This window comes from Garra rufa, chromosome 15, assembly GCF_049309525.1.
Source record: "Garra rufa chromosome 15, GarRuf1.0, whole genome shotgun sequence".
NCBI lineage: Eukaryota > Metazoa > Chordata > Actinopteri > Cypriniformes > Cyprinidae > Garra > Garra rufa.
The window spans coordinates 12,253,173-12,275,443 of record NC_133375.1 but is presented as its reverse complement, the minus strand read 5'-3'; the positions used below and the strand labels follow the sequence as shown (position 1 = coordinate 12,275,443).

The 22,271-nt window shown below is 35.7% G+C and overlaps 2 protein-coding genes across 2 annotated transcripts in view; one reads left to right on the top strand and one right to left on the bottom strand.

Annotated features, from left to right (window-relative positions):
- The window catches only part of kdm2ba (lysine (K)-specific demethylase 2Ba), a 15,613-nt gene extending 8,037 nt beyond the window's left edge, over window positions 1-7,576 (bottom strand). Inside the window, exons 1-4 of the mRNA XM_073819796.1 lie at window positions 7,266-7,576; window positions 943-1,212; window positions 300-443; window positions 7-27 (exon numbers count right to left, since the gene is read on the bottom strand). Coding sequence (XP_073675897.1) covers window positions 7-27; window positions 300-443; window positions 943-1,212; window positions 7,266-7,322 — 492 coding nt within the window. The 5' untranslated portion in view covers window positions 7,323-7,576. The remainder of the gene's footprint in view (window positions 1-6; window positions 28-299; window positions 444-942; window positions 1,213-7,265) is intronic.
- Window positions 7,577-10,416: 2,840 nt separating this feature from the next.
- orai1a (ORAI calcium release-activated calcium modulator 1a) lies at window positions 10,417-20,073 on the top strand. The gene is made up of 2 exons (XM_073818879.1): window positions 10,417-10,681; window positions 16,690-20,073. Exons 1-2 carry the CDS (start codon window positions 10,568-10,570, stop codon window positions 17,263-17,265), a joined length of 690 nt encoding a protein of 229 aa, XP_073674980.1. The 5' UTR covers window positions 10,417-10,567; the 3' UTR covers window positions 17,266-20,073.
- The last annotated feature ends 2,198 nt before the right edge of the window (window positions 20,074-22,271 follow it).

Sequence of the window (22,271 nt, the reverse complement as noted above, 5' to 3'; positions counted from 1 at the left end):
ATTTACTACCCCAGCTGCATCCTTCACCTGTATAAGCAAGAGACCAGCACAGAAGAGAGATCGTTTATAAAAACACTCTCGCTAATAATGTGAATACACTACACCACCACACACTAAAGAGGAACTAAAGGATGTTAAAAAAAAAAAGTCAGAGCCGCCCACAAACATGCACTTTAGCCAAATCACTTCCTTCTTCTGTGCCCACACAAAACAAAAGAAAGAGCAGCACATAATGCTTTGCATTTAACTAGAAATATACTCTTATGCTAGTGGTTAGTTTAGGGTTCAGTCAGTCTGACCTTGAGGCAGTTTGGATGGACAATCTCGTTGCAGATAGAGCACTCCATGAGCATGGCATTAAATTTTTCATCTTCATCATCAAGTGTGTCTTCTTTACCAGCTTCACCACACACCACACATACTGCTGTATGCGGTAATACAGGCTGTGGAATAATACGCAAACAATCCAGAATATCAAAAAGAATGGTTACAAAATATGCATATAATAAAATATGATAAATTATCTGAATTACCACCTTTATTTGCATAGTTTGGGCATATATTCTGAATCTCAGTTTGATAAATTATTAAATGTCTGTACTGATACATTTCCATCGCTACATCAACATGGAATTCTGCCAGTTCCTCATACATTTGCTCAGGCTCTATGGAGTAAGTGGTGAAGGAGAATTCTGGAGGAATTCCAATTTCTTAATTTCAATTAAATTTACGTAAACAGCCTTGAGCACTGGCTAAAGTGGATTCCTTACAAAGACTGCTTCTATGTTACAAAATCAGATTTCTAAAGAAATTATTCTGGGTCTGAAATGGGTGTCTCTCAAGTAAAAAATTCTGAAATAGGTTTGAATTTACGTATCAGCTGTGTGACATTTGGTTCATTAATAATCTCAGTGCCAGTGTCTATGGAATTGAGTTTCTTACCGCTATACATTGTCTCATAATGCAAGACTGTTTCATTCGACCAGGTCCTCCAAACTTCTTCATGTCCTTACAGAAGTGACACTCTCCACATTCTGTCCGCACACATGCCTCGCATTTTCGACATCGTGTGCGCCTACGGCGAGCTCCAGAGGAGGTTCGATTGGACGGTAGCTTGACTGCTGTTGCAGTGGACGAAGAAGTGGTCGCCGCCGGAGTCGTTGCTGCCGTTGATGCAGCCATCTTGGGCTTGGGTCTGTTGGGTAGCCGTTGCTAATGGGGGAAACAAATAAAAACGGAAATTTAATAATATAACAATAGATTACAGTCATGTAGAACATACTTTTGCCCAAAAAACATTAAAATATGGTCCAGCTCAGAGGTTTAAAACAGAAGAATCTCCTACAATTTTCACGTTTTACATTTAGGTGCACTAGGCATCTTGGAACAGTAGTGAAATGCTATTTTTCTCTCTATTTGTCAGGTTTTGTTCCTGTATGAAATTAGATTGTAAACATATAATTTAGCTGTATTTGTGGATGCTCATAAGCTAAACTTGCTGCTAATTTAATGTTTCAATGCATACTTGTAGCCCACATTCTTTTTTAACATTTGCTTGACAGAAAAAAAATTGCAAAGGCACCTGGTTCACATGTGATAAGCTCCCATGTTGAGTATTATAGGTGCTCTTCTGTAATGACTTTATTCCGTACATATACAGCTCTCCATGGTTCAAAGCTCTTACCAGCCCCTCGTTTTGTCTGTTTACCCGCCCACGTTCCTTGTATGAATCTACTGCTTGATTTATGCACCATGCTTCAAAATGATCTATTCTCATATCCTTTATTCGTTCACCCTTGAGATTGACAACATTTGATTGCTATTGTTTATCATCACATTCTAACTCGACTGTGCACCTTTCTTGCTTTGCTTATGCAGCTCAGCTGTTAGAATATAACCTATTTAGAAACCTCTTCATGCCGCTCTGTTATTTGGATCACTGTGATTGCTCTCTAATGTAGTAATAAGCCGAAGAAACAGTGGATTCCAGCAAATTTGTTCTGGTTACACTTGGGATCATGTACAGCAATACTTTGGAAGTGTAATAATGTTCAAAATACAGGCTAGTTGCAAGTAGAAAGTGCAGAAACTCTGCTGCAATGTCTACTTTATCTATAAATGTAATTCCAGTTATCCCTGTATAAAATATAGCATGCAATATACTAAGAGCATTTTCCTGGTCATGTAAATATGTGATTGACATAATTTACCTTTACATTATCCAAATATACATAGTTCTGTGAAGGAAAACAATGTGTTTTCACTGGTACCAGGTGCCACAGATGCATATGTGTGAGAACAATTTGTTCTTTATTACATTGGCTTGCATTTTCTTTCACACTGTACAGTAAAGCTAAGATGTAACCTTGTTTATCATTACTAATGTCTTATATTAGCATCAATGCAATGGTTATAATCTTCACCCTCTCCAGAAGAATCCTATCTTGCCTTCCAGCTCAGATAATGAATACATTACAACACATGCACAAAACTGCAGTGCAGTACTGGAAGTCTGTCCTTCTGCAATGTAACCATGGCAACACAGCAGTTCTTGCTGACTGGTGGAGTGAAGGAATACTTCTATTCAACATTTAATTGGCTCAGAAGGGGGAAGTGGTTGACTATTTCGTTTCCCGTTGCAGATAGTTCCTCTGAGGGACTAAATAGCAGCAATGTAGTACAGAAATATACTTGAGATCATTGGTGCTGTATTCATCTTGATTGGGTGTTTTAGAGTTTGATCAAATAACTGTCGTAGAGCTATTTTTTGCTCTTGCAAAAGCCTGTGCGACATCATTTCCTTACAACAAAACAACTAGAACACAACCATCCCCCAGCGCTATGTTTCATCATAACAGATTCAGGGAGCTGCAGAGCGGTGCAGAATGCTGACTGTACAAATGCGTACTGTAGAGCACAACAGTGTTTTTGTGCTTTGGAGTGATGCATCACAGCTGTGACCTCTATCCCCACTGTCCGAGTCTGGAACCCAATATGAGAGATAGACGTTTCCAAAAGAATGCTGCATCACAGCCAGTATTCATCAGCTGTCCGAGAGCTACACATGTGTGAGGACCTAAGATGTAATCTCCACCTCAAACAAATGACTGTTTGGACTGATGTTACTCTTCCATTATACACTGCACTGCCACTCCAGCAAAACAGATGAATAAACAAACAGCACAAGACTGTACTTTCTGAGGAGCCTCATTCCATTTCATGTCTTCTGCAAGTTACTTGCAATGTTCAACCAATCAATAATTTGCTATAGGGTCATGAAGTAATCATTACAACCAAATGTTCTACAAAGTACATCTAGAAACATCATGTTACACATCAGCCAGTCTCATCATTCCCATCAGCATGCACTTACACCTAGAGACACATTTGTTTTTTCAGACTGAGTCACACAACACCAAAAATCCACTTGCATCTTTTGTTGCGGGTTGAATTGAAGCCCTGCTTATGAGAATTGGAAATAATAATTACACTGTAATGCCTATTCAAGTGATTTTAGTATGAATGAAACAGACATGTTCCATAATCCATAATTTCATGTTCCTTTCTCAATTGTCAACTTCCTGACAAAGGAAAGAAAGATGCACTTTAGGTGTATTTTATAATTTTTGCGCTTCTACAGAGAATGAAATTAAGTACAGAAACTTAATTTCCCCTGGAACAGATGAGCGTACATCCGGTACGTTTTATGTGACGTTGGTTTTTTTATGGAACATATGGAATTGCAATCATTATGGTGTACAAAAACGATTACAAGTGCTTGCTGATTTACCACCTCTAGTGTTCATTTCTGTTGGAAACTGCAGTGATATGTACTTAATGGTACGTATTTCATATCTTGCGAAAAGCTTTCCAAAGGTATGTTTTGGTTATGAGACCAGGTAGGTCTTTTTATGCCTTGCTTTACTGTCTTAGAATACAACTTGATTGTAAACTATACTATGATGCTCAATACTGAAGTAATTTATTGACACGCCCCCAACTTTAAAGCAAATTCATGCATGCTCAACTTATACTAGATAATTCTGACATGACTTGAATGCAACAATAAAACACTTATTCATGTTGTAAACAAAATCATCTATATGTCATTTTGTATACACACCAATAGAAGCATAATTCTAGTCTGTGAACATGTTTGCTTATGATCATGGGTGAGAGTTTATGTCTAATTTCTGGCACTTTATTGTGATCACACCATGATACAAGTCAAAGGACCCAATGAGTCATAATGCTTCATTGCAACTAATGTTCTGGGATTATTAAAGCTATCGCCTCGGCACAATAGTGATGACCAAGTCTGTGAAAACATGGTGAACTTTAGGTGAGCCGTGAAATATTTGGAAACGAACGCACTAATAAACTTGACTCATTTACATGAATTGCACAAAGCAGGAAAAATACAGCAATTTCAATAGAAGTCCATGCAATCAGGAATTTTGCATAAGGGCAAATGATTTCTGCATGCAGATTTTGCAATGGGTTCAAGTTGGTCATGCAAATTTACCACGCTGAAACACAACAGGAAGCTGCTTGGTTTAAAAGAGAATTATGTGTGAATGCTGATTCATATATTGCTACACTATTGACAACTGACTTAAGACTTTTTTTGCTGGCAAAATTTTGCTTAAATACAGGAATTCGTCTGAGTTCAATCAGGAACATTGTAGATTGTGCAACAGGTTCAAGTTGGTCACGCAAAATTTGCTGAAATTCTGCTAATGTTACCATATCTTTAGACTAAACACATCTAAAGAGTCTTGCCAAACTTACGTTTTGACTTATAGACTACCCAAGATGATCTCAGACAGGGAGCCCAAGAGCAGTCGGGCCCTCCTATTGTTCCCCCCACACTTTACTTCACCCCTCCCCCAGTCTTCAACATAGTTGTTTTAAAAATATGGAACTCAGTTATATGTCATGACAGGGATTAAGAGATTTGAAATGCATGCATTATTTGTGTTGCTAGTGAGCACATGTTGCTTACTTGGTTCAGTGACATCTACTTTATATGTGACCCCGAACCACAAAACCAGTCATAAGGGTAAATTTTTTTTAAATTGAGCTGCATGTATAAATAAATAAGCTTTCCATTGAAATATGGATTGTTAAGATATGGCAACATTATGGATACAACTACTTGAAAAACTTGAATCTGAAGTGGCAAAAAAACCTAAATACTGAGAAAATCGCCTTTAAAGTTGTCCAAATGAAGTTCTTAGCAATGCATATTCCTAATCAGAAATTAAGTTTTGATATATTTATGGTAGGAAATTTAGTCTCTTCATGGAACATGATCCTTACTTAATACCCTAATGATTTTTGGCATAAAAGAAAAATGTATAATTTTGATGCATCCAATGTATTTTTGGCTATTAGTACAAATATACCCGTGATACTTAAGAATGGTTTTGTGGTCACGGGTCACATGTGTATGCTACCTCATGCCAACAAGTACTGCGCCACAAGTAAGTTTGTAAGCAAATACGCAGGTGCCTGTTGCAAAAGTCTGCAAGTTATGCTCCCTTAGAAAATAAAATCCTACACCTAACCTGCTGTTCTTAGTTATTTTTGACCTTTCAAATTAATGCAAAAAATAAAAATAAAAAATTAGTGCTGGGCAACGATTAATCGTGATTTTTTTGTTTGTTTGTTCATACATGTGTGTGTACCATGTATATGTATTATGTATATATAAAGACACAAACATACAATATATATTTTGAAAATATTTACATGTATTCACATGTATATTTTTATATTCATATAATTTATATGAATATGTTTATATATAAACAACATTTTTCTTATATATGCATGCATGTGTGTGTTTTTATATATATATACACACACACATTATAAATATACACAGTACACACACATATTATGTACACATAATCTTTCATTCGCGATTAATCATTGCACAACAAAAAAAACAATCTATATATGTGACCCTGGACCACAAAACCAGTCTTAAGTCGCTGGGGTATGTTTGTAGCAATAGCCAAAACTACATGGTATGGGTCAAAATTATTGTTTTTTCTTTTATGCCAAAAATCATTAGGAAATGAAGTAAAGATCATGTTCCATTAAGATTTTTGTTGTAAAATACCTACTGTAGATATATCAAAATGTAATTTTTGATTAGTAATATGCATTGTTAAGAACTTAATTTGGACAACTTTAAAGGTGATTTTCTCAGTATTTAGATTTTTTTGCACCCTCAGATTTCAGATTTTCAAATAGATGTATCTCGGCCAAATATTGTCCTATCCTAACAAACCATACATCAATAGAAAGCTTATTTGTTGAGCTTTCATATGATGTATACATCTCAGTTTTGTAAAATTTTACCTTATGACTGGTTTTGTGGTCCAGGGTCACATATTTTCACTCACAAATTGCTAAAAATTGTCAAATTTGCAATAATTTACATGGAAATGTCGAGCAACACATTGAATAAATTTGAAATGTTTAAGTAGAAAAACTGAAATACTAATTTATTGTAAAACACACTCCAATAATATTTAATTTACAACTTCAACAACATTTTTTTTACAGAGTAGCCTAGATTTTGTCCTCACTTAAAAACAAACCAAGCATGTTGCTCTATTTCCTAGAAAACAGAAGTGCATCTTGGGAAGGGAACTTAAGGGCAACACATGTCCAGTCATGCTGTTGCTTTGAGGAACTTCAGTCCTTCTTTAATACAGTTTTACTCTAAACAACCCACACATGTGTGAAAGACAGAGTACATCACACCCCAAAAAAAGTCTAGCTACTACATTTTACTACTTACTAGCTACTACATTTTCCCAACAGAAGCAGACAAACCATTATGAACCACATCCAAACACAAATGTAAACCAAGGGGAACATGCTTTTTTCCTTAAACAAGGCGCTCTGAAGGAGGCACGTATGAGTCAAACCAATCACAACTGATAGCTGAAGCTCAATGGAGACAAACAATAAGACAGATCCACTCTTCTCTGTTGCTTTAGTTTCTCCCCCCTTGTTGTCAAATGGAAACCTCTCTAGTTGTAATAATAAAGCAAAACCCAGAAACTGAGAAACGCAGAGAAAGAGACGAAAGATGATGAGGAAGGTGAAGAAAGCAGAAGGAGGAGGAGAAAACCCATGCCTTGTTTGAGAGCCATGGTGCTACTAGGAAGGGAACCTGAGAAGGCGGCTAATTGTTTGTGTGGTGTGTGTATGAGAAGAGAGAGAGAGTGTGTGTGTGTGCTGACCTGTTCGGCTGTGTCCGAGTCGTAATCCTCATCGTCGGCACTCAGTGACATGGCCATGGCTGCCTGATCTCATAGCCAGCCAGACAAACAGAACATAGACATGATTACAACCCCCCTAATCGCAGGCGCTCTCCGTCTCCTCACCCGATTTCCTTTCTCTATTCCGCTTCCTCTAACCTTCCCCAATGTCTCGCTCCTGTTTCTCTCCCTCTCTTTTCCTGTCTGGAACAGGCAGCTGCACAGGCACACAGCAGCCTGCTATCTCATGCATATGCACCAGAAAAAGAAGATGGGGGAGTGGGGGCCGCGGCTCAGCCAATCACAGACCAGCTGGCGTCCAGTTACAGGCTTGCCTACAAAGAGCACACATTGTACTGTGGGTTTGGGTGGGAGATGGAGGGGGGAGGGGAAACACTGCCGCACACAAAAGGACTACTGACATTACTGTGTGAGAGCAAGGTCTCGCTCTGCGAGTGATTCAGAGGGTCTGAAGTTGCCTTCCTCTTACAAATACAGGAAGTTATCGGTTGATCTGGGTTTGATTGTTTAGTGTTACTGTGTTGTTTTCTGCAAGCATCAGGGCATGAAAGTCTCATACAGCAGTGTTAGTGAAACAAGCTGAGGTGCTCATTTGAATGACAATGGTAAGATATGTCACGTTTAGGGGCCTTTGTTTTTTAGGAAATCTCACACGAGTCAGATTTGAGGAAGTGGGCTTTGTTTGGATCAGCATTTATTTTACTAATGCAACCTATTCTGCTGAATGGCAGATTTGGGCACCCACATTTGGGAAGTTGTTTGAACTAAAATGCATCAGTTAAGGTTTAACAAGTGTTAAGATTAAAATCAAAAGGCTAAAATCTCTAGAACAATCTGTCAAACCACTTGCATTGATTCAGAAAAAAGGCAGAAAAAATACAAGATGCCACACAGATACTAGTATAATGTTAATATAAAAATAGGTTTTGAGTACAAAGTAGTGCTATTTTAGTACCACTGCAGTTTTTATTAATATCTTAAACTATTTTTTTATTTTTTTATATTTTGTACTGTTTTTGTCATTTGTATTATTTCCCCCCCTGTCAATATAGATTGCATTACTTCTTATTCCAGTTAAATTTTTTGCTATTGTACTACCTCTAGTTAGACTAGTTAATTTTTGGACAGCACGTTGATCAAAGCTAACTTTTCAGCATAATTACTCCAGTCTTCAGTGTCACATGATCCTTCAGAAATCATTCTAATATGCTGATGGCTGTTCAAGAAACATTTATTATTATTATTATTATTATTATTATTATTATTATTATTATTATTATTATTATTATTTAAAGCAGTTGAGTAATTTTTTTCAGGATTCTTTGATGTATAGAAGTAATAAAAAAATAAATTAATTACAGAAACTAATACTATTTACTTTGCAAGGATGCTTTAAATTGATCAAAAGTGAGGAAAAAGACATTTATAATGTTACAAAGATTTCTATTTCAGATAAATGCTGTTCTTCTGAATTTTCTATTCATCAAAGAATCCTGAAAAAAGTACTCGACTGCTTTAAATATTGATAATAATATATATTTTTTGAGCAGCAAATCTGTTTTTTTTTTGTTTTTTTAAATAATAAAAATATTTCAAAATTTTACTGTTTTTGCTGTACATTAAAAATCTGGTAGTGTATATCATTATTTTAGCATAAACTGGTTTATTTAATTGTTGTTTTACTGAATTTATTACTTATTTCATAAAGAGTACTTTGGTCCTCCATAATTTTGCAACTAGCTGAAAATATCAGAATGTATATTTTATACTTTTATAATATATATAATAATTTTATTTCAGTTCATGTTTATTTTATTTCAAGTAACAAAAATGTTTTATTTTATTTATATGTATTATCATTTCAATTTGAGTTAGCTACAATCCTGGCCGAAAGTCTGATTACACAACGTTTCGTTCTCATCTTGAATAGAAAAATATTTTGAAAATAAAAAGGGCTAATTCCAATGTCATGGTAACTTTAAATTGTGCAATTGCAATTACAATATTTATTGGACAAAACTATGCTTAAGTATTTGTGTATGCTGCATTGTTTTTCCTATATATTTTTTATATTATTTTTTTCCATAATTTATCATATTTTTCTTAATTGGCTTTTTTTTTTGTAATTGAATCACATGACCAAGGAAGTTTTTACAATTTGTTTAACTGGTTTGGGAGAACATGTAAGATGAAGTCAACTTTATAGATAATTGCCTATAAAGAAAATAACATATATTATTCCTTGTGCTACCTAATCCAGCCCCTTGCTTATCTAACTTTTAAGGAAATTGCGACATTGTCAAATGAAAATAATTTTTTATGAAAACTTACCACATACGCTATAGTAAGTATGGTATTCTACAGATAATGCTGAATCATGCTAACAATAATGCAAATAACCTCAATCATTTTATTAGGCCTACAGTTACAGCAATGCAGTTATAAAATTTGTATTTGTATAGGCTGCTATTTTTATAAGCAAATGGCCTAGTTCCTGGGAACTACAGTTACATTGATTTAACCATTGTAACTGGGGTCCATTCATGGTTTGATATGTGGTTATTATGCCCTTACTACAAATACCACAATATTGGTTGATGTAAAACCTACAGTAAATTTTGAAAACAGATATAATTAGATATGAAACCTCATCTCGGTTTCTTAAACACAATGACATTCATCTATATTTGGCTGTATACCTCCTAATCAGTTGTAAACCAGAAAACAAAACAAAAAAAGAGAGATTACCTTATTCATGCATCATACAGATTCCTAATGCCAGTTCAGAGTCTGCACCTGTTAAAAAACAAAACAACAAGACAGTCATTGCGGGGAAATTAAGATAAATTTAGACTTTTGGTGGGTTTCATTAAGCAAACAAACTCTTTTGGTTCGAGAATAAAGCTTGCAAATGAGAATGGGAGTAGGTTGTACAATATGTATTAACTGCAGCAACATAAAAAACAATTCCAGGACATGACAGTTCAAACCGAGCCCGCGTGACGAAAAATTAAGTTTTGGACTACAAATCCCAAGAGGCGTCATCAGCGCAGTGACCGTCAGCGGTGCATTGTGGGTAGCTCGATTTGTAGTTTCTGATGGATCACACTGTAGTGCCGAGTAACTGGGGTTGGTCATTTTACAATCTGAGTATGTCACATCGGGTTGAAGGGCTTTGGCAAACATACGAAGGGTAATCAAGAAGACACAAAAGCGGATTAAAGCATAACGTTTCTAAACTTTCGCACACCAAAACAAGCGCAATGAGTTCGAACGAGCATTCGCTTCAAGCTTTGTCATGGAGAAAACTTTACTTGAGTCGAGCTAAACTTAAAGCGACCAGCAGAACCTCTGCTCTGCTCTCCGGCTTTGCTATGGTGAGTTTATAAAGTAATTACTGAACACTTTTTATGCAAGGAGAAACTTACATTGCTCGAAAGCCTGGCAAGTTTTCGGAGTTTGAGCCTTGTAACGTGACGCATGACATGTCAGTTACTTTGATGTGCAAACGACACCTGTCATGGATATAGCGTAATCAGAGGGCTAGAAACTTTTGCCTTTTATAGCCTTGTGTTTAAGTCTTTCTTCGACATAACTCTAAAGTATTATTTGCTGCTTTCAGAGAAGAATCTGTTCAATAAATGATTCACTTTGCACGCCAGTAGGGGGCGACAGGTGTCTTTTTGTGTTTTATGGATCATTAAATAATTCACTCAATCGATTTGTTAAAATTCGCATACTTGCTCCTTACCTCCTTTTCCCTGTATTTTTATTTAGTAACTTTTTTCCGAGTTCGTTCCAGAAAGAGTTATCTTATATCTTGTGCAAAAGAGCAACTCCTTCACTGAAGGGGGCGTATGTTTAGTAGGCGTAACCAATGAAATGTTCCTTTACTACACAGACTCGAATGCTATTGGTTTATGCTGTAGTCTGTCTTTGAGGGCAAGAACCCAATCAAGTAGGGTTAAATACAAACAAACCCAGGGATTGGGTTGTTTTGACCCAGGGTTTGGGTTAAATGTTTATCCCAACATGCTGGGTAGTTTTATTTACCTCAAATATTGTTTACAAATTACTTTATGGCTGGCTAAACCCAAAATAGGTTGGAAATTAACTTTTATTAATATGTGTAATGAATTAATTTTTTGATTATTATTGATGCCTCTAGTAATTTAAATAATTTTAGATTTTTAGTAATTTCTTTTTTTTTTCAATTTCCAACCTATGTTGCGTTCATTTGAAAATCTGCCATAAATTATATATATATATATTTAAATATATTTTAAAAGATTTTAATGTTTTTTAAAGAAGTATCTTCTGCTCACCAAGCCTGCGTTTATTTGATCCAAGGTACAGCAAAAACAGTAAAATTTTGAAATATTTTTACCGTTCAATTTTTATTGCTTGAACATGTTTTAAAATGTAATTTACTCCTGCGATTTCAAAGCTGAATTTTTAGCATCATTACTCCAGTCACATGATCTTTCAGAAAGCATTCGAATATTTTGAATATTTTTTAATTATTATGTTAAAAACAGCTGAGTAGAATTTTTCAAGTTTCTTTGATGAATAGAAAGTTTGGAAGAACAGCATTTATCTAAAATATAATTTCTTTGTAACATAATAAACTTTATCACCACTTTTGATCAGTTTAAAGCATCCTTGCTAAATAAAAGTATTAATTTCTACAATTTCTCAATGGTATATTTCAAATAAATGCTGATCTTTGGATCTTTCTATTCATCAATGAATCCTGAAAAAAAATGTACTCAACTGTGTTAAATATTGATAATAATAATAATTAATAATAAATGTTTATTGAACTGTAAATCAGCATATTAGACTGATTTCTAACTGGAGTAATGCGCTGACAATTTAGCTTTGATCACAGGAATAAGTTACATTTTAAAATATATTAAAATAGAAAGCAGTTTTTTAAAATAGTTAAAATATTTCACAATATTACTGCTTTTGCTGTATTTTAGATTAGAAATAAATGCAGGTTTGGTGAGCAAAAAAAAAAAAAAAAATCATTAAAAATCTTACTGTTTGAAAACTTTTGACTGGTAGTGTATTTTTATTTTTTTAAACAATAGTTGACTTAAATATAACTGTCCAGCAGGTTGGTCGAACGTTTAACCCAACCACTGGGTCAAAACAACCCAATCGCTGGGTTTGACAATATTTAACCCTAATTGGATTGTTTTTAACCAAGCATTTTTTAGAGCAGTGAACGGAAAAACTTGAGTCAGTGCGTGGGAGAAGATGAGAACGATTCTTCTGCAGATTCCTTAACACCAATACATCGTAAATACTAAAAAAATAAAATAAATAAAAGCATCTTACAATGTTGAGAGGAGGTCTTGTATTATTAATTATAGTTATTTATAATTGTATAGTAGCAATTACTGTATTAACTATTATTTTGGCAGCAGCTTCAGTTATGGGGAAATTTTTGAGGGCCTCAGTATCATCACTGTGACATGTTTCCGTTTTTGCACAGAGGAAGTGTACTTCCTTCATCAGCGTCACGTTAAGTATACTGATAAAAGTTCATTACATCACATAAATGAGAAAGAAATTGACATTTGTGGTTTACAATAATGCAGATATTCCCTACTGCATTTCAGTTTTTAAATAAATGTCCTTTATCGAAATATTAATATGAGGGTATGTTATGCAACCTGTTCATACTGTGGTGATGATGAATATACACTGAAATACTGTGAAGTTTGATTGAACACACATCCTTTGATTTCAACAACAAAAGCATTGTTTCCTCCCTTTAAAAGTTAAGAAGCCTATTTATTTTGTACTCGTAAACTACAGTTTCCCTGTTGAATAGACCTACGACCAACCTGGGCACCAGAAATGTATATACGTTCCCGGAAATGCGCTGGAAAAAGGTGTGATATTCTTTCAGAGTGTGATTGGTGTGCTTGAGGTTAGTCTCTGAGCAATAAGTGCAACACAGGAAATGAGCTGCATATGAGTGGCATGAGGAAACTGCATTTCATAAACACCTCTCTCTTAGGGATCAGTGTGAACATGCAACATGATTACACATTTCGGTTGTAGTTTGCATATTTGGTTGTTCTGAACGTACAAGAGTAGTGCACTTCTTTTGTAACCTACTATTGACTTCCATACTCATTTTCATATCCGTGGCATCAGTTACACAATGGGCTGCTATTAAGCCTTATTACACAGAGGACATGTGATCTGTAGTGTTTTCAAACGCATGAGAAACGCTTTGTTTACAAAATGAAATCTTGTCTGCTAACTGTAAAAAAAAAAAAAAAAATCTTAATTTTTATTAAAAATCAGTAAAACAAGACCAGTAAAGTTATAACATAATTACAAATTACAAGATGTTGAGACGTGTTTGCAGAGAATATAGAATCTGTTTTTACTGCTTGATCAATTTAGGAAATTACAATGAGCTAATGCAACACAATTCTTGAACATTTTGTCACAATTTCATTGCATACAATTAAGTTAAATTTATAAAATGGAAGTTTATTAAATCTGTTTGCAATCTGCAAGCATTAAAGTTTTAATCAAACAATATCTGTCTATGTGGTAGGGGTATTATAGTTAACCAAAACCATGAAAAAAAACCTTTCTTATTTTATTTCTGCTAAATTACCAGATTACCAGGCTTCAATCGCTTTAAGACATTTAAGCACATGAAAAAAGACATTACATATTATTTATATATATATTTATATATATAGCAAGCCTGTAACCACCCAAATCAGTGATTAGAAATAGACTTAGAAATATGATGTCTTTTAAAGTTTATGACTGTTATAGCGCCAGCGGTGGTCCGATTCCCCTAAAACGTTGCAAGTTTGTTAAGAATCAGGTTTCGTGAAGTTTTGAATTTTCGTTTAGGCTATATAGGCGTTTGGGCATTTTTGGACGGGCACCTTTTCTAAACGACCCAGTAATAATTATGATAATTATTGACCTAGAGAGTCCAGAGATTTGTGCTGCAGTGCTTTTGAGCGAAAAACCTTGGACTAGTTTGCCAAAGTTTATTTATTTTACATTTTCTTAATCATTAAAGAAACTATTTGATTGACAGCAGTGGTTCTAGAGGCAAAGGTGTTTGGAACGAGAAGGTCTGTCGTATGATACAAATATTGTGCGTCCATGTGGAAAACTGCACAGTGTACAATCATTTACGCCCTGGAAAAATTTGATTAGCCCCCCAGTGGCCCATTTCAGTGGCCCAAGCTTGTTTAATAGGTGCTCAAAGTTCATCTGCCTATGGCGGCCATGTTTTTTTAGATACACAAATGTCCTCATAGCCACGTGTGGCACTTTGGACCAAGACCGTGCATACATATTTTCATGTTGATAGGACAAACAGGTGTGTAGTTATGGCCGCTTTTATGTTTTTTTCCCCCCTCTTATAGTGCCACCAAGTGTCCAAGATCTGTGACTTTTTTCATGTGACCTTATATTCAGCTCTTACATACATGTTGTGAGTTTGGCGAAGATATTTCATTCCGTTCAAAAGTTGTAGCCGTTTTATTAAAAGCGGCCCTCCTCCTTTCAAACGTTTTGGCATCGCTTTGCAACAGAGAGTCGAAAGTAATTATAGGTATTCACTCTCCAGATAGTCTTTCTGCACTGGTTTGGTTCAGATTGGGTAAAAAACCTAGGACTAGTTTGCAAAAGTAGGTTTTTCAAAACATACTAAATAGCCGAAAACTTCGCCAAATCGCACATTTTTTTCCGGCGAGAGACACTTGCAACAAACAGTTGAGGAGTTATGATTGATTTTGTACTTTAGATCGCTGTAGCACCCCCGTCAGGCCAATTGGGGTGAGCCTTGGTGACTATTTTTCTTTAAAGTAACTTCATCAGAGGAGGACGGCTGTGCGTGTTTTACTCAAATCTACTTGAATGTTTATTTCATTGTATCTTTAATGTTTTTTTTTTTTTTGTAAGTAACAAGGTTTTTGCTTAAAAGCGACATCGGATACACAATTCACTTTTACATGGTGTTTGCATAAAAATATGTTTTGAAGTTTGTGGACACAATCACCCTACAATGATAAAAATCCACTCACTTCTCTTTTTTTAACCCCCCAAAACACTCTCAATTATCAAACCATTTTGATTTTCTGAGCAGTATGATGTCATATTGCTTAAGCCCCGCCCACAGCCACTGACCGATTGTCAAGTATTTTAATATTTCCTTCCTCAGTTAGTTGTATGCTGTCCACCATTTTCTCTGCACTTGAGTAGCTGTACCGACAACCATCGCTGCGTCTGAAATCACATACCTCCCTACTATAGAGCAGCGGTTCCCAATTCCAGTCCTCGCGCCCCACCGCTCTGCACATTTTGCATGTCTCTCTTAGTTAACACACCTGATTCAGATAACCAGCTCATTAGAAGTGAGGTCCGTGCAGGAACTGCGATCCGATTGACATGGTCCCTGCAAAGTGTTCATTGCTCCCTGCTCCCTAAGCGGGGGAAATCTGTTTACTATACTTCGAAACATTCATTCACATATTTGCGCTACGCCACCGCATGTAGCGTCTTCACACACAGATGAAACTTAATAGAGAAGTGTGACATAAGTGCATCTGTAAACAAATGCATTTTAAATTTACGTCTCGCACGCTTTAACGACCTTCAAATGGTACACATACGCTCGCTTCGAACTAATGAATAATGGCGGAATATCCTGTGATGTCCACTTCGAAGGGCAGTAACGTTGGAATAGAACAAACGTCGGAAGCGATGCGTGAAACACAAAATGTGCAGAGCGGTGGGTCGCGAGGACTGGAATTGGGAACCGCTGCTATAGAGTATGCGAAAAACAGTATGTGAGGCTAGTAGTATGTCCGAAATTATAATGTTGTAAATACATTAGGCGAGAAGTACCCGGATGACCTACTGCTTCTGCCCGAATTCTGTAGTACGCATACCATGGACACTTTCCTATCCCATGAGGCTCCGGGAGAGGAGTCGTCATATTCGAAAATTCACGGAAGGTGCTGACCTATGACACGTGACAACATCAACATGGCGGATGTCGTACGTCCAAATTCCATTCATACTACCCATATTCATACTATATAGAACATACTTTTTTAACCGTCGGGAAGTACGTTCAAATTTAAATGTAGTACGTCCTGAAGCAGTATGCGATTTCGGACGCAGCTCATGTCTCGTAAGCAATGCAGGTGTTTTGTATTTGGATGTAAAAGTGGACATAAGAGTCTTTATTTTCTCCCAACATCAGAGCCAGATTCGTTTTGTTTTTGATTGTAACGCGCCACCGAATAGAAAATATGGCCATCTGATGCCCCCTTTAAACCAGTTGCTGAAATATTTATTGAAGTCTTCAATGTGTTTTCAGGTGGCGATGGTGGAGGTCCAGCTGGAGGAAAATCACGATTACCCTCCTGGCTTATTGATTGCTTTCAGTGCCTGCACAACAGTGCTGGTGGCCGTTCATCTCTTTGCCTTGATGATCAGCACATGTATCCTGCCCAACCTGGAGGCCGTGAGCAACGTCCACAACCTCAACTCCATAAAGGAATCGCCACACGAGCGGATGCACCGCCACATCGAGCTGGCCTGGGCCTTCTCCACCGTCATAGGCACCCTCCTCTTTCTCGCAGAGGTGGTTCTTCTCTGCTGGGTGAAGTTCCTCCCTCTGAAGAATAAAACTAAAGATCCTACCCCCAATGTCACTGATTCTCCAGGTATAAGCCCGGGGGAAGCAGCAGCGATCGCCTCTACCACCATCATGGTGCCTTTTGGCTTGGTGTTCATTGTTTTCGCTGTACATTTCTACCGTTCGCTGGTCAGCCACAAAACGGAGCGGCAGCACCAGGAGTTGGAGGTTCTGGCCAAAATCACACAGATGCAAAACCAACTGGATCACAGGGGAGATGCATCTAATCTGTCCTCTTCAGCACATTTCGCCTAGTTGACGCACTTCAGATGAGCCCTTGTTCTCATGCCAAATAAAATATGGACTGTTGTCATAAATAGACTCTAGATGATGGGAATCAGGGATTCTGCAATATGATAGTATCACAGTATTGTGATGCCTTGTGTTTTTCTTGTTAGTTTCTTTTACTTGTACATACAAGCATTTATATAGGTGTGAAATCTGAAATTGTGCCGCCACTCTATTTTAACCGGTATTCGAATTGTCGTGATAGCCTTTTCTTTCCCATTGTGAAGTATATCAAAATGAAACACCTTTTCAAATAAGAAAAAATGTAGGACGATACTTGATTTTGTCTAATGGGAATTGATTGGATTGTTGTCTTTTGCTATTGCTGCGCTCTCGTATGAGAGTAAGGTTGTCCCTCACTTGCCAACTTGAAAAAATGTTTATGATAAGTACTGCAATATTCCATTAAATATAAGAATAAAAAAAAAATTAGAAAATATTAATAACGATTGACCTGTGAATTCATTCAATTTAAAGGAAAGACTTGTATGGCTTAATGAAAGATATACGTTATTTAAAAAATCTGTATCGTTTTATACATACTTCGGACATTCTTTTGATGACATGATATTGCTGCCATCGGTGAGCTACTGGCTCTACCTGTTGCTATTTTTACGGCAACACAGTTCGGAAAATAAAATACTGATACGATGCCACATTGTGTGGCTTTTGATTAAAATTTTCAGTCGAAGGGCAACAAGAGAAGCGAGACAAGTTTTCACTGATTTCCTAAAGATAACAAGAGGGAAAAAAGAATGGGAATATTCCTGTGGACGAATAAAACTTTCTAAAGACCTGCGTTTTTGTTCTCTCCACTTTAGCCCTGATACCTTTAAAGCTTTTAGTAGATCACAGCTACTGAAAGAGCTAACAAACGGCAGAGACAAGAAACGCTAGATGCCATTCTGGCAGGATTTCACTCGATATCCAAGGGCATTTAGACTTCTTTTGGGCGGAAAAATTGATGGCATGACATTTGGTTTAAGCCTACGTTTACATCAATTGCCACCTGTAAGCTTTTTCAGTAGCTGTCATCTATCAGTATTTTATTTTACAAGTTTTGTTGCAGTAAAAATAGCAACAGGTAGCACTAGTTGCTCATGGAGTGCAACCATTTCATGTCAGTCAAATAATGGCACTCCCCATAGTCCGAAAAGCGTATAAAACGATGTGGATTTTTTTAAAATAAGATAAATATTTCAGTGATTTTTCTACTACATGTTTCAGAAAAAGACATAATTTATGTTATATTAAGCCATACAAGTCATAATACTTCAAATTCCCTTTACGGTTAAACTAACATTAATGTTAAAATTAAAATACCATTAAAAATAAAATATACTGTTTTGATCCCCTCCCTTTCTGCTACTGTTAGTTGTCTGGTTGTCCTGCTTATTAATTAAATGTTTTCAGCAGTTTGGAGGCTTTTATCTTAGAAAATAGATACAGGATTCTGAAGCAAAATAATAAAGATTAGGCATTTTTTAACAATCTGATTTGGTAGTTGATTGAATAGTGACACCAACATGTTTGCAGTTCTAATCAAGTATTTCCATTTGTTTTATTACAGCCAAATGCATAGTAGGAATGTTTTCCGGTATTATGATAGATATGATAGATCAATTTTCTTTTTTTGTTCAGTTTACCTGCATAAAGCCTCAGTCTAAATATTTTTTTCAACATTGTGCAATTACAGTTTTACCCCGGAAGTGACATTAAGTGTCATACTTACATTTTTATTTAAAACGTAGCATGAAAGTGTCATTGAAAATAACATTTTGAAGACCTGTTTTCCTAAAACACACTTTTTAAAAATTGCTGGAATTTTTGCAATTGATATTTCATGATTTAGCCAAATGTTGTGTTGCGAGTTGCTTCATTTCAATCATTTTTGTGCTCAGGCCATATGAAAACATTGATGTTGCTGCTGTTTAAGCCAGTAAAATGAGAAATAATGCTTTTCTGGAAGCTTTGTCTTGCTCTGAGGTTACAAACAGCTCAAATGTATTTTATAAATATTGTATATTTTCTTGTTCTCTTGTTTGTTCAGCATGTTTTGGTTGTGTGAACACAAAATGTGGACTTATTTTTAAAATAGATATTTTAAAAAGCCTTTTGCTGTGAAGGGGCTTTTGAATTATACTGGTTAAATTTGTTTACAAATATAGGCTTGTATTAAGAGTAAGATGTTTTATAGGTATTTTGCACACCTACTGTAAATTTATAAAAAAAATAAAGATGAGCAGTCTTTTTTGGACAAATTGGAAATTATTTAAAAGTTCCAGATTATTCAGGCCATTTACGAATGTGTATATACACTTTATATCTTCTGACTTGTGAAGTTGTATTTGATAGAACATCTTTGAAAAGTCTTTATGGAAGATACTATCCACAATTTCTAAAACTAGATATATTTTATTGGTACTGTACCTACCGTTTTACAGGCAGACACTTTTTGTTTCTGTGCCATTTCATAGAAAAATACGTGTAATGTGACAATTATAGATTGAGTTTATAATGAAAAGAAATGAGTACATTATGTTTTTATATTTTATATTTTAAATACAGATTAAATTTTACCCTGTGAGTATCTGGGCTGCTATTTTTTTGTGAATCATTTTAATATCCTCACTTACTGGAGGTTAAATAAAGCCTTATTTTCATATTTCTTTATTTTATAAGATGCTAAAGTTCGGAGATTATGTTTTATTTTATGGTACTTATTTGTCGAGTAGAAAATGTGCATTTGCCAAATAAAAATGTGTAAGTGAAAAAGTGCTTACTGTTTCTTGTGTGAGAAAAGTTTTAAGAGGGTTAGCTTAGTAGGATTTTTTTTCTTCCAGCGACTGTTTTATATTAAAAAGAAAAGAATTTTAAATCAAATGCCCTTTTGAATCTTGTCTCTAATTCACCTTTGATGGGGCAAACAGAGCATTTGTGCTACACAGGGATGTTTTTGCCGGTCAGTAGACCTTTATCTTTATCAAGTCAGACTACTAGTGCATAATATGCAAAGAACAAGAAACAATACACAATGTCCAAAAAAGTATTTTGAATCTCAATTGAGTATTTGACTTTCTAAGTTCTGTGCGCCCCCTTGAGGGAGAAAACTGAACATCTGAAGTTATAAACTCATTTCTTCTATATCAGAGATGATTGAAAAATTATTCAGAAAGACAAAAGATATTAAATGCCATTCTTCAGATTTTAAAAGGCCGTTTTATGCTATTTTAGAGATTTCTATTGTATCCACTGGGTTCCTTCTTCTTCACTCTTAAAAATAAAAGTTCTGTGAAAAACCTTGAACATCCATGGAACCTTTCAAATGCTGAAAAGGTTCTTTATAGTTGAAAAAGTTTCTTTAGAATTTAAAATTGTTCTTCAAGATGGTTATTTCAGGAACTGAAAGGTTCTTTGGGGAACCAAAAATGGTTTGATGGTTCTATGGCATCACTGCAAAAACACCCTTTTGGAACCTTTATTTTTATGTGTTCTTCTTCTTCTTCTGCTCTGGGAGTCAATGGCAGCCCATAGAACAGCTTGTGGCAAAGTTATGAAATCTGGCACGCATAAAGACGACGGTCTTGGTAACACCACCGATAGGCCAAATTTACACCTATATTTTTTATGAATAATTTTTGAACCATATGGTCTAAAAGCAAAAAAATAAATAAAAATGTTTGGCTCATGCCGAGTTGAATGCATACCAAAATTTAAATTTCTCTGGGTCAAGATTTTTTGCAATTTTGAATTCGGCCAAAAAAATAACTAAAAAAATTTTGGTCTGATTTTCACCAAAATTGCCTCAGATCATCTTTAGACAATGCTGGCAAAAGCTTTTGATATACCACATCGTTGTTGTTAAACGAATTAAAGAATCTGACCAAATTTGCACAAAAATGGACAAGGCTTTATCTTTACAATGCTTTAGCAGATTCTGACCAAACCTAGTACCTGTTATAACAAGCATAACCTGAGGGCACGAGTAGTTTCAGCACAGCACCACCTACTGGTCAAAATTTGACATTTTTGTTTATATTTTCTAAACAGTTCGACCAAAAATCATAAGAGTAATCTTGTTAGATTCAAAGTAGCATACCAAATCAAATACCAATTTTTCTAATGTCAGTCATTTTGAGCGTGGACCATTTCAAATTTTGTAGTAAAATGCAGTATTTTTAAAATGCGTTAACATATTGTTATGAACCTTATGGAATCGTTTGCGAGAAAGTTACAAAATTTGGTACAACAGTCTCATCATTAACCACAACAAATTTGGAGTCTCTAACACAAACTTTAGCGCCACCACCAGGCCAAATTTGCACTAATGTTTTGCTAATAATTTAGCTTTAGCTTTTAGCAAAATGGCTCATAAGTTGAATGCATACGAAATTGAATTTCTATGGTTAAGATGTTTCGCAGATTTGACGAAGATTGTGCAAAAAACGGACATGAGGCTATATCTCTGCAACACTTTAGCAGATTCTGACCCTACTTGGTATGTTATAACAATATGGCCTAAGGGTCTTAATATAATCAGAACAGCATGTCTAATCTGAAGAAATGAACGCAAGAAATACAAATACAATTAAAGCTGCAAGCAGCGATGAACGGGCCCTCGCACACGGGCTCACCGCCGACCGGTGGCTTTAGGAACACAGCAAATGGAGGGTAGTATGCTTTTAATACAGTAAAAATATGAGAAATATGTCAAAGTCACTTAAATGTGCCAAATTCCCTGCTGCCAGCTGGTGGCGCTATGCCTATAACTGATTATTGGCATGTAGATGTGTTCAGGCTGGCACTTTCATCAAACATATGAAGTTTGGTGCAGATTGACCTTGGTATGTTTGAGTTAGTGAAAGATATGATATATCCTGATGCCAACAGGTGGCGCTATGATAATATCTGAATATTGGCCTTTAGGTGTCTTCAGGCCAGGACTCTTACCAAACCTGTGAAGTTTGAGGCAG